Source organism: Propithecus coquereli, unplaced genomic scaffold (genome assembly GCF_000956105.1).
Source record: "Propithecus coquereli isolate 6110/MARCELLA unplaced genomic scaffold, Pcoq_1.0 Scaffold7, whole genome shotgun sequence".
Classification (NCBI taxonomy): Eukaryota; Metazoa; Chordata; class Mammalia; order Primates; family Indriidae; genus Propithecus; species Propithecus coquereli.
In genome coordinates, this window is record NW_012153062.1 from 7,778,152 (window position 1) to 7,790,856 (window position 12,705).

Consider the following 12,705-nt stretch of genomic DNA (forward strand, 5'->3'; position numbering starts at 1 on the left):
TATATGATTTAAAAAAATAAAATATCACAAAACGGCTTGTAATGAAAAGCAATAATCTTCTACCCTACTTTTTTCCACTCTTAGTTACACTTGCTTGAGCAATCACTTCTATTTCTATTGTTAGTTCTTTTTGGTTATTACTTTTATATTTCTAAACAATCTGCCTGTATTGTTGTTAACTTATGTATGTTTTTACCCTAATTTTATTAACCAAAGTTTGTGAAAATAATTTTAAAATTTCACTAATGTTCAAAATAAATATCTTACATTGTTATAGTGGCACCAATAAAAGCCCTGTGTAGTCAGCGTTTTGATGACTGGAAAGAGAAATTTGGACCAATAGGACTGAATTGTAAAGAACTCACTGGAGATACAGTAATGGATGATCTATTTGAGATTCAGCATGCTCATATTATTATGACAACTCCAGTAGGTATTCTTTATACTTTATTATTTCCTTGGTTTGTTAGAAAATATCTATATTTTCTCACCAAGAAGAAAAATTTTATAAAGTATAAACTAGAAGCATTGCAATATAAACAAATATAAAAAGTAACTAGTATTTAGGATTCAAAAAGAATACCTATAAGTCAATAAGTAAAAGACAAATGACCAGATAGTAAAAATGGTCAAAGAATAGGCAATTTGTTACTGTGGATAATGTATAATCATATTTATTGCTTATATTCTTTTTTACCCAAGTATTATGTATTGTAGAAGCATGGCCTTAGTAGCACTTAAAAATAGGTAATAAAACTTTGAATATATTGTGGTTCAACTTAAAAACAATTGAGGGCCCAGTAGGACTGTTAAAATTCCTTAAATCTTTTTTGATCTTTAAATGTTTTTCAGGATACTTTTAAGGCATCAACCAAAACATTGCCCATTATTTGTAATATGTCATGTTAAAAATTTTATTTATATCTTAAATAATATTTATTATAATTCCTTATTACATTAAACTACTTACTTTTTTTCTTTAGGAAAAATGGGATAGCATGACTAGGAAATGGAGAGATAGCTCTTTGGTCCAGCTGGTTCGACTATTTCTCATTGATGAGGTAGTGAACGCATGATTCACTTTAGAGATAAACATGAAAAGATGATTAGAATGGATGGAAAGAAGCAAGACATTTTAAACCAAACTATGTTTGTTTTATCCCTTCAAGTGGAAAACACTCATTTTCAAAAGGAAGGATGTTAATACTATTGCATATTTTAATTGATTAAATAGGTTTTTAGTTCAATAACTAATGATTTTTTCTTGATTTCCTGCTTAGGTACATGTTGTGAAAGACGAAAATCGTGGTCCAACTCTTGAAGTTGTAGTCAGCAGAATGAAAACTGTACAATCTGTATCTCAGTCTTTAAAAAATATTAGCACTATTATTCCAATGAGATTTGTAGCTGTATCTGCAACAATTCCAAATGCTGAGGATGTAAGTTAGAATTTTAGTCTAGTCTATCAGGTTTTTAATGACTTGTAAAATTTTTAATCATTTTGATCTTAGGGAAAAGTGAGGTTTTTTTTTCTTTCAGTCACCTAACAAATTTAATCAAAAAGTATGTTGTAGAAAGTTATGGCTAACTCATATAGGTATGACACTATTAAGTCCTTAAAATTTGGTAGATCAGGTTTAATAAAACATTTCTTGGAAGTCTATTGTTTGCTAGTATCTAAAATCTTAGTTTCATGCATTTCAGACACCTCATAATAACTTGACTAATATGTTATGGTTATTGTAACCAGCTGACACAAGTTGTATAGCAAAGTATAGTAGAAAATAAAAATAATTGCTTAGATGATTACTATTTACCCAATTCTATATGCTTGGCATTGTAAGCACTAATAATAGGTACAAGAGTGAAAACATATGGGGACGCTGTCCTTGAGGAGGATCTCATCGTTAATGGGCTACATGGACATGTAAAGAAAAAATTTGTGTGCAGTATCATACTTTCCATAATGAATATATGACTTAATTTTTTCTTCAATTTTTAAGTAAACTTTTTAAAAAAAATAGTCTACTTTCTCACCCATACGTGCTTCTCGGCCTACCAATATTGCTTTTTCCCCCTACTACTTTTAGAAATTGTTTTCACAAAGAGCTGCTATATTGTCTATTTCAGTGGAAAATTTTGTCTTTATCTTTAATTTGGCACAATCAATCATTTTCTTGTTCTTAAGATGATAGCTTTTTTCATATTCAAGAATAATATAGAAAAGTGTAAAGTTTATTAAAACAAGACTAAATTCCAGTGTTTGTCCTTGCACATGTATACATGGAATCCTATAATGTACACACTCTTTTTTGGCTTGCATTTCACCTGTAAACATTTTCGTATCATTAAATATTCTTCTTCAATACTATCTTTGTGGTTTTATTATCATTTATTTATCTAATACCATAACAATATAAGATTAAATTATTTCCAGTTTTTGTTATTATAAATAGTGTTAAAATTAATATATGTTTGAAATTCTATAATAAAATTACTGAATCAAAGGATATATAAAACTCTAAGAACATACTGCCTTCAATAAATGTTATATTCATTTACATTTCTACTGGCAGCCATTTCCCTATATTCTAACACTAGATAGTATAATAATAAAATTATTATTATTTTAAAATATTTGTCAAATGTATTGTTTAACATAGTATCTTATTTTTAAAGTCTTCCCTTCTTTGATTTCTACTGAAGCAGATATTTTTAATATATTTATCAACTACTGTAAGTTCTTTTTTTGCAACTTGCAATGTCATGCCTTTTGCCCGTTTTTCACATTAGTATACTAAATTTTTTTTACTGATTTGTAAGCAGTTATTGTATACCAATGTCCTCTAATTCTGGAAACTCTCTTCCCCTTTGTGGTGATCATTACTTCTGTAAATGCTGTTTTTTCATCTCTTTCTTTAGGTCTTCTTCAATTTTTCCCTAAATTAAGGTCTTTATCCTTGGCCTTCTGCTCCCCTCAAACTGTCAATTCTTGTGTGATCTTATCCCTACCCCTGATTACCTTGAGAATATTTTAACATTTACTTCCTGTACAACAAGAAACTCATTAATCAGTCTTCTGTCTGTCAAAGCAATGGCCAATTTTAGAACAGGACATGGAGCCTGATTATTAACCAGGGTATGTGAAGATAAGGATTGTGTATCACAGCTCCAGAAACTAACTAGTGACGCTAGCATTGAGTCTCACTGCCATCTCTCAAGTGTTTATTTGTTGTTTGCTTAAAAATGGTCAACTCTTGCCAGCCTTAGCCAACCATTACCTTGCTACTATTCAGCTAGTGTTGAAGACAACACAAAGGAAGTGTCAGCCATTTCAAGGCACAGTTTTGAAAAATAATGAAAAAGTTACAATGATATTGAGAAATTTGATTTCTATGACAAAATCAATTTTTAATTTTACTGTGGACTCTTATGAAGGAAAATAAAACCATAATAATAATCAATTAGAAGTTTACCATGGTGAAGAGTGGGTATAATCTTGAAATGCTGCTATTGGTAGTATTTACCAATACATCAGTAGAATAGTATTAGTGGAATAGTATGTAATATTGAAAAAGACTACTCGATTAAATACTTTTGTACCTTGACTTTAAAGTAGTCTATAATTGGGTTATTTTTATCCATAGAACTGTACTGGAAAAAATTTTAATACACATATTTCTGTTTTTTAAAGATTGCAGAATGGCTTTCAGATGGTGAAAGACCTGCTGTTTGTCTGAAAATGGATGAAAGCCATAGACCAGTGAAACTTCGGAAAGTGGTCCTTGGATTTCCCTGCAGTAGTAACCAGACTGAATTTAAGTTCGATTTAACCCTGAACTACAAAATTGCCAGTGTTATACAAATGTACTCTGATCAGAAACCAACACTCGTGGTATGGATTATTGGTGGTTTATTTTTTAGTGTAATGTTCAGTTTTTTAATATGATAATAAAAATTATTAATTTATTTTCAGTTTTGTGCAACAAGGAAAGGTGTACAACAAGCTGCTTCTGTTCTTGTGGAATATGCTAAATTTATTATGACTGTGGAACAGAAACAGAGGTATAGTTTTTCATTTTCTCATGAAAGTATTATAGAAGGACTTTTAGGGATCACCAAGATGAGAAAAGAAAACTAGCCTCATCCCTTAACCTTGGGCAAGTTACTCGACATGTCCAACCCTCAGTTTCCTTATCTGTAAAATAAGGATAATAGCAATTTTGAAGATTGAGATACTGAATCTTAATGAGCTATGATCGATCTTTATTTCATAGCCAGATTTCATGAAAGATAAAGATTATCCAGACTGCTATCTTCATTTTTTTTTTACCTACTTTCAATCTGGCATCTAGTATAATCTTTCACTAAAGCTGGTCTTGCTAATTAATCTCTCAGGAATCTCTAATGCGATTGACCACTTGCACTGCACTTAAACACTCTGGACTCTGCTTCCATGATCATCATCTACCAATTTTTATCCCACTTTACAGCCCACTCATTTTTAGTCCCCTTTTCACCTCTTTTACCCAACTTTTAAATGTCAGCATTCTGGGGGTTCTATCTGAGGTTCATTCTTTCTAATTCCCCACTCCTAGGTGTTTGTATCTACTCACATGAGGTTTATATAATAATATATAATATTTATTTATGTCTGTGAATTCCCAAATTTATGCCTTCAGCCCAGACCTCCCTACTGAACTCCAGGCCTATCAGTCCATCTGTTTAACTAACATTCAATTGTATATCTTAATGGGCATCTCAAACTCATTATGTCCGAAATAGAACCTTAATTTTTCTCTCAAACCATCTCTTCCTCCAGTGTTCCCCATCTTAATTATACATAATCTCCCTAGTTGCTCCTGGCAGAAACCTATCACTGATAATCTGCTTCATCTTCCACCCCATAGGCAATCAATTACCAAATCCTGTTTATCCTTACTTCTAAATGTAACTCAAATATATCATTTTGTCTCCATCAGCACTGTCACCTCCTTAATTGAAGTCACTTAATCTCTTGCCTGGGCTGTATTCTTTTCCCTGTTGACTGTACACACTGTTATCCCACTTTTTTCTCTACGTAGCAGAATGATCATTTAAAATGGCACATCTCAATGTCAATTTCCTGCCTAAAGCCCTTTAATAGCTTCTTATTGTCCTTAGAATAACATCCTAAATCCTTAGTGTGGCCTGCAACAACCTATATAATGTGATGCCTAGCAAATTCTGCAGACTCATCATGACCATGCTCCCATTTTACTCACTACAGTTAAGCCATATTGGCCTCTCTGTTCTATGAATACACCAAACCGTTACCCTATCAAGGTTTGTCCTACACCATATTTTCTTTTCCTGGAATGCTTTTTACCTAACTCCTATGAATTTTTCAAGTCTCACCTTTAATATCAGTTTTCCATGACCATCAGTTTCCTTTTATTTACTTTTATAAGCACGCTTTACTTTTATTTCATAATGTAACAGGGAGAATGGCCTGAAAAAGGGTAAAAATGTTTTCTCTCTCTAAAACCTCCCCCACTCCTTTGGAATTAAAACCTGCAACCCTGTCTTAGGCCAGTGGTCAGGAGGGGCAGGGCAGTGCCCTTTGTTCTTTGTACCACAGGAGATGGCTCAAGGGAATTGTCCAGGTGGACGTCAGGAGAGATTGTCTTAGCCAAAATGGGATGAATCAGAACCTATCAGCTATAGTTGAACGGCAATAGCCTAAAGCTGAACACCTCTCCTTTAAAAGCTCTCTATTCCTGCTCAGAAGCAGAATATTGATAGTTTAAGATGGGAGTCTGCCAACCTCCTCATTTGCCAGCAAAGTAATGAACTTCTCTTTCCTTCTCCTCAAACCACTTGTCCTTGTTTTTTTAATGTGGCCTCTGGGATGAGTGCTGAGCTTTTGGTAACAATAGCATTTACTATTAATAAATATCCTTTCGTTTAATTGTTATTTTTTTATCTGTTCTATTCACTAGAGTATAAATTTCTTGAGGAAATGGGGGCTTATGCTCATCTTATTTATCACTCAATCTTAGCAGGGCTCAGCAGAGTGCTAGCACATGGTTACTACTTAATGAATATTAGCTTATTGTTATTAATAACAACTTCTGTTGTTATATATATATATCAGTAAATATATTTAGTGGTAGACCTTGGACTAAAATTGGATTGGGTAATTACATGTAGATATGAGCAGATAATTATTTTTCTTCCTAATTTTGTATGGTAGGGGGATGTACTTCTCTCCATTTTGGGTCAGATCAGCTTTCCAATTACTAGTCTGTCCCTTTGCCACCACCTCTGGTTGTTTGTCAACCAAAGACATGTACCATGCCTAGAGGGCATGACTTGGGTTTTGTTGTTTTTTGTTTTTTTGCATTTTTTGGCTTTCTATCCATTAAAAGGATGGATCTCTGGCCATTTAGTCCATTAAAGAATTACAAACATAGGTACCTATTCATACTCTAGACATTATTTTCATACTTTTATTTCCATTTCAAGGATTTAACCTGCTAATTAACCTTGGTTACTGTCATATGAAAAAAATGTCTAGGGTGTGAAGCATGTAGAGTAGTTCTTTTTATACACATCAACAAAGCAAGATTAAGCAGTAAGATACAATAAGAGACCCAGAGAGAATGAGAGAAATCAACAAAAAGCTTACAGCCAAAAGGTGTTAATAGATGAGATCTGAGAGGTAGACAGAAAGGGAGAAAGTGAAATTAATGCTAACAAAATAGCAATAGCAGCAAATAATGATTGAGTTTTCATACTAGCTGTACATGGTTTTATAACATTGACTATTAATTTTCTAAATGTTTCTTAACAAAGATGGGGTTTCAAAAACAGATTGACCAGTTCATTATAAAACTAGTAATAGAATAAAGGTAAAACTGGAATTTTTTTAAAGCATAGGTATAGGGTAGAGAGGCTATAAGTAGCTATAAGTAATTTGGAGCCTTTTACTTGTTGGGTGAATAAACTAGGTGATCAAGTTGGGCCCTGTCACTTTTAGTCAGAAACAAAATGTGGATATCAAGTAATGAGGCTTATTTTCTTGCTCATAAAGTAACTGTGAAGGCAGTTTTGAAAGACTTAACCGTATTCTTTGTGTAATGGTGGCATCATTCACATAGACTAACTGTGTAGCCTCCTAAGGTGAATACTTAATAATTATCATTTTTGAGCTGAACTTACCTATATGAGTAGGGAACTGAAATAGATAGGCTATAAGGTCCCTTTAAACTAATTTACATTTCATCCTCTCCCTTTTTCCTGTTCTCTGCTGCACATAAATTAGCTAATTTTGTTTCAGCTAATCATTTTCTTACAGAAAGCATATACCTTAATTCCTTTTGTCATTTCTCACTTTTACCTAGTTACTAAAGGAAAATTTCTCTCTCCTTTAATTCTCTTCTTTTTTTTACTCTTTGCCCCTTATTTTTTCTTTCTTCATCTTTTTTATTCGTGCTTTTTTCAGGAAGAAAATTCTGGTATTAGAAACAAATTAAAGTTAGAGACCCAGATGTGAGTTACAGTGCTGCCACTTTTACTAGCTGTGTACCATTGGGCATATTACTTAACTTCTGTCAGCTTTAGTTTCTTAATCAAGGTTAGGTATATGGGAATCACTATCTCACCGTCTTATTGTGATAATTAAATAAGGCAACATTTCTAAGATCCCTAACAGTATGTAGCACAGAGTTTGTGTTTAATAGTAACATGCCCTTTTCTCTTGCCTTTTCTTCATTCTATTGTGAATCCTTAAAAAAAATCAGAAGTCATACAAAAATAATGCCTCTTAATATCAGATCTGCAACAAGGAAATGGAAAAACACAAATTTGGGGGTTCCTAGATATAAAGAACCAAGCTTAACAACTTCTAAAATCTTTGAAAGTACTCAGAATTTCTTTTCAGATTGTGTCAAGAAACTTTCTTAACTTCCTCTTCTAAGTTAACCTAGTTTTCTTTTTTTCAGATAAATTTTATAGTGCATATTTGAGGTTTACAACATGATGTTCCAGGGTACATATAGGTAGTGAAATATCTACTATAGTGAAGAGTGAAGCAAACGAACATATCTCTTATCTCATATAGTTACTTTTTTAATAAAAGCAGCTAAAATGTACTTATTTAACATGAATCCCTAATCTAGTATGATTTTATTAACTGCAGTCCTCATGTTGTACATTAGATCTCTAGACTTGTTTATCCTACATATCTGCTACTTCATATCCTTTGACTTACATCTCCCCATTTTATCCCCTGCCTCCACTTCACTCTGATAATCACTGTTTTATTCTCTATCTCTATATTTGACTTTTTTTTTTTAATATTTCACATATAAGTGAGATCACGTCATATTTTTCTTTCAGTGTCTGGCTTCTTTCACTTAGTGTTGCAGCGTAACATCCTCCAAGTCCATCCATGTTGTGGTAAATGGCAGGATCTCATTCTTTTTTAGGCTGAATAATACTCCTTTGGGTATATATACAGTATTTTCTTTACTCATTCGTCCATCAGTGGACGCTTAGGTTGTTTCCATATCTTGGCTGTTGTGAACAGTACTGCAATGAATATGGGAGTGCAGGTATCTTTACGAGGTAATGATTTTGTCTCCTTTTGTATACCCAGAGAAAGGATTGCTAGGTCAGTTGTATGGTAATTCTATTTTTAATATCTTTTGGAACCTCCATCCTCCTTCTTTCCATAATGACTACACTAATCCACATTCCCACCAACAGTGTGCTAGGATTCCCTTTGCTCTGTACCCTTGCCAACATTTGTGATCTCTTGTCTTTTGGTAGTAACCATCCTAACAGGTGTGAGATGATATCTCATAATGGTTTTAATTTGCATTTCCTGATGTTTAGTGATGATGAGCACCTTTTCACATACCTATTGGCCATTTTTATGTCTTCTTTGGAGAAATGTCTGTTCAGGTCCTTAGTTCATTTTTTAATTGGGTTATTTATTTTTCTGCTATTGAGTTGTAAAAGTTCTTTGTAACTTTTGGACATTAACTCCTTATCAGATATGTGGTTTGCAAATATTTTTTCCCAGTTCATAGATTGCCTTTTCATTTTGTTGATTATTTCCTTTGCTGTGCAGAAACTTTTTAGTTTGCTGTAGTCCCATTTATTTACTTTTGCTTTTGTAGCCTGAGGTTTTGGTATCCAAAAAAAAAAAAAAAAAATCATTGCCAAGGCCAAAATCAAGGAGCTTTTCCCCTGTGTTCTCTTCTAGGAATTTTATGGCTCTTGGTCTTACATTTAGGTCTTTTATCCATTTTTGAGTTGATTTTTATACATGAGTCCAATTTCATTCTTTTTCATGTGAAAATCCAGTTTTCCTAGCACCATTTATTAAAGAAATTATCTTTTCTATTATGTCCTCTTAGTGCCTTTGTCAAAAATTAATTGATTTTACATGTTTAGACTTATTTCTGGGCTTTCTATTCTGTTCTACTGGTCTACATTTCTATTTTTATGTCAGTACCATACTGTTTTGGTTACTAAAACTTTGTAGTATAATTTTACATTGGGAGGTATGGTGCCTCTAACCTTGTTTGTCTTTCTCAATACTGTGTAGCTTATTGGGGTTTATTATGATTCCACGTGAATTTTAGGATTTTTTATTCTATTTCTGTGAACAATGCTATTGGAATTTTGGTAGGGATTCTGTTGACTCTATATAGTGCTTTGGGTAGTATGGACATTTTAACAATATGAGTTCTTCCAGTCCATGAACATGGGATGTCTTTCCATCTATTTTTGTCTTCTTTAATTTCTTTCTTTCTTTCTTTTTTTTTTTTTTAAGGCAAGCATGAAAGTGAAGTTTATTCAGGAGAGAAGGATAGGATTATAGGGCAAGAGCCAGATATAGGGTTACAGAGCATGATACATATGCCACAGGTAACGACCAGACCCATTGTTACAGCAAACGGAGAGCAGAAGGAAGAGGCCAAAAAGAGCTGTCTTCTTCAATTTCTTTCATCAATGTTTTATAGATGTCAGTGTACAAATCTTTTACCTCCTTGGTTAAATTCATTCTAAGTATTTTTTTATGCTGTGAATGGGATTTTTGAAAATTTCTTTTTCAGCTAGGTCAGTATTTGTGGATAGAAACACTACTGAATTTTGTAGCACTTGTTGATTTTATATCCTACAACTTCACTGAAGTTATTTATTCTAAAAGGCTTTTTTATGGCATCTTTGGGTTTTTTTTTTATTTTTTTTGTTTTACATATAGGATCATGCCATCTTCAAATAGAGATAATTTTACATTTCCTTTCTGATTTGGATGCCTTTTATTTCTTTTCCTTGTCTGATTGCTCTTGCTATTACTTCAGTGCTATGTTGAATAGAAGTGGTGAGAGTGGGCATCCCTGCCTTGTACTGGATCTTAGTGAAAAAGCTTTCCGTTGTTTCCCATTGATTATGATGTTAGCTGTGCGTTTTTCATAAATGGCCTTTATTATGTTGAAGAACTTTCCTTATATTTATATTAATTATTCCTTCATTTATATATTTAAACGTTAAGAGTTTTTATCAGGAAAGGATGTTGAACTTTGTCAAATGCCTTTTCTGCATCATTTGAGATGATCATGTGGTTTTTTGTTATTCACTCTGTTAATGTGATGTATCACAGTAATCGATTTGCATATATTAAATAAGCCTTGCATGCCAGGAATAAATCCCACTTGGTTATGATATATAATGTTTTTTCGATGAGTTGTTCAATTTGATTTGCTGATATTTTATTGAGGATTTTTGCATCAATGTTCATCAGAGATACTGACCTATAGTTTTCTTTTCTTGTGATGTTTTTGTCTGGCTTAGGTATCAAGGTGATATTGGCCTTGTAAAATTTGTTTGGAAGTATTCCTTATAGCTCTATTTTTTGGAATAGTTTATGAAGTATTGGTTATAATTCTTCTTTGAATGCGTGGTAGAATTCAACTGTGAAGCCATGTCGTCCTGGGCTTTTCTGTGTTGGAAAGTTTTTAATTACTATAATACTTCAATCTCTTTTGGTCTGTTCTTCTTCACTCAATCTTGTCAAGTTATATTTTTCTAGAACTTTATGTATTTCCTCTAGCTTATCCAATTTGTTGATATATAGTTGTTCATAGTAGTTTCTTAGGGTCCTTTTAATTCTTGAGGCATTTGTTGTAAGGTCTCCGCTTTCATTTCTGATTTTATTTATTTGAGTTTTCTCTCTTTTTTTCATTAGTCTAGATAGGGGTTTGTCCAATTTGTTAATTTTTTCAAAGAACCAACTCTTGGTTTTATTGATTATTTTCTGTTTTTTTTTATTCTCTATTTGATTTATTTCTGTTCCAATTTTTATTATTTCCTTCCTTCTGCTAATTTTGCATTTAGTTTGTTCTTTTTCTAGCACTTCAGGCGTAATGTTGTGGTATTTATGATTTTCTTCTTACATGTAGGTATTTATTGCTATAAAATTCCCTCTTAGAACTGCTTCCACTGCATCCCATAGATTTTGATGGGTTCTATTTCCATCGTCATTTGTCTCAAGATATTTTTAAATTTCCCTTTTGGTTTCTTCTTTTACCCATTGGTTGTTCAGAAGCATGTTGTTTCCACGTATTTGTTAATTTTCCAAGATTTCTCTTGTTACTGATTTCTAGTTTCATACTGTTGTGGTTGGAAATGATACTAGATATGATTTCAATTTTCTTGAATTTAGACTATTTAAAACTAGTTAAGACTAGTTTTGTGGCCTAACATATGGTCTGTCTTGGAGAGTGTTCCATATGTACTAGAGAAGAATACATATTTTGCTGCTACTGAATGGAAAGTTCTATATCCCTATAAGGTCCATTTGGCCTAAAGTACAGTTCAAGTCTAATAATTCCTTGTTAATTTTCTGTCTGGTTAATCTAGCCATTGTTGAAAGTGGGGTATTGAAGTCTCCTACTGTTGTATTGCTATCTATCTCTCCCTTCATGTCCATTAATAATGTTTTATATATTTGGTGCCCCAATGTTGGGTGCATATATATTTACAGTTGTTATGTTCTCTTGATGACTTGACCCCTTTATCATTAAATAATGACCTTCATTGTCTCTTGTGACCTTTTGACTTGAAGTCTATTTTATCCAAGTATAGACACCCCTGGTCTCTTTTTATTACTATTTGTATGGAATGTCTTTTTCCATTCCTTAACTTTCAGACTATGTGTGTCCTGAAAGCTAAGATGGGTCTGTTGCAGGCAGCACATGTTTGGATCTTGTTTTTTTTATCCATTCAGCCACTTTCTATGTCTTTTGATTGGAGAGTTTACTCCACTTACATTCAAGGTTATTATTGATGGGTAAGGACTGAACTCCTGCCATTTTGTATACTGTTTTCTGGTTGTTTTGTAGATCTTTTGTTCCTTTCTTCTTCTCTTGTGTATCTTTGTGGTTTGGTGTTTGTCTATAGTGCTAAGCTTTGATTCCTTTATCTTTCTCATTTGTGTATCTTCTGTAGCCTTTTGCTTTGTAGTTACCATGAGGCTTACATAAAACTCTTATAATAGACTATTTTAAGGTGATAGCAACTAAACTTCAGTTGCATACAAATAATCTAGACTATTACCCACTCCCTATACACAATTTATATTTTTGTTGACACAATCTACATCTTTTTATAATGAATATTCCTTAACAACTTATTATAGCTACATTTTTG

The 12,705-nt window shown here is 32.7% G+C and overlaps 1 protein-coding gene across 1 annotated transcript in view; it reads left to right on the forward strand.

The window, feature by feature from the left end:
- HFM1 (HFM1, ATP-dependent DNA helicase homolog (S. cerevisiae)) overlaps positions 1-12,705 on the forward strand; it is a 123,456-nt gene that overhangs the window by 15,844 nt on the left and 94,907 nt on the right. Inside the window, 5 exon segments of the mRNA XM_012661019.1 lie at positions 274-429; positions 984-1,061; positions 1,281-1,439; positions 3,695-3,895; positions 3,977-4,091. Coding sequence (XP_012516473.1) covers positions 274-429; positions 984-1,061; positions 1,281-1,439; positions 3,695-3,895; positions 3,977-4,091 — 709 coding nt within the window.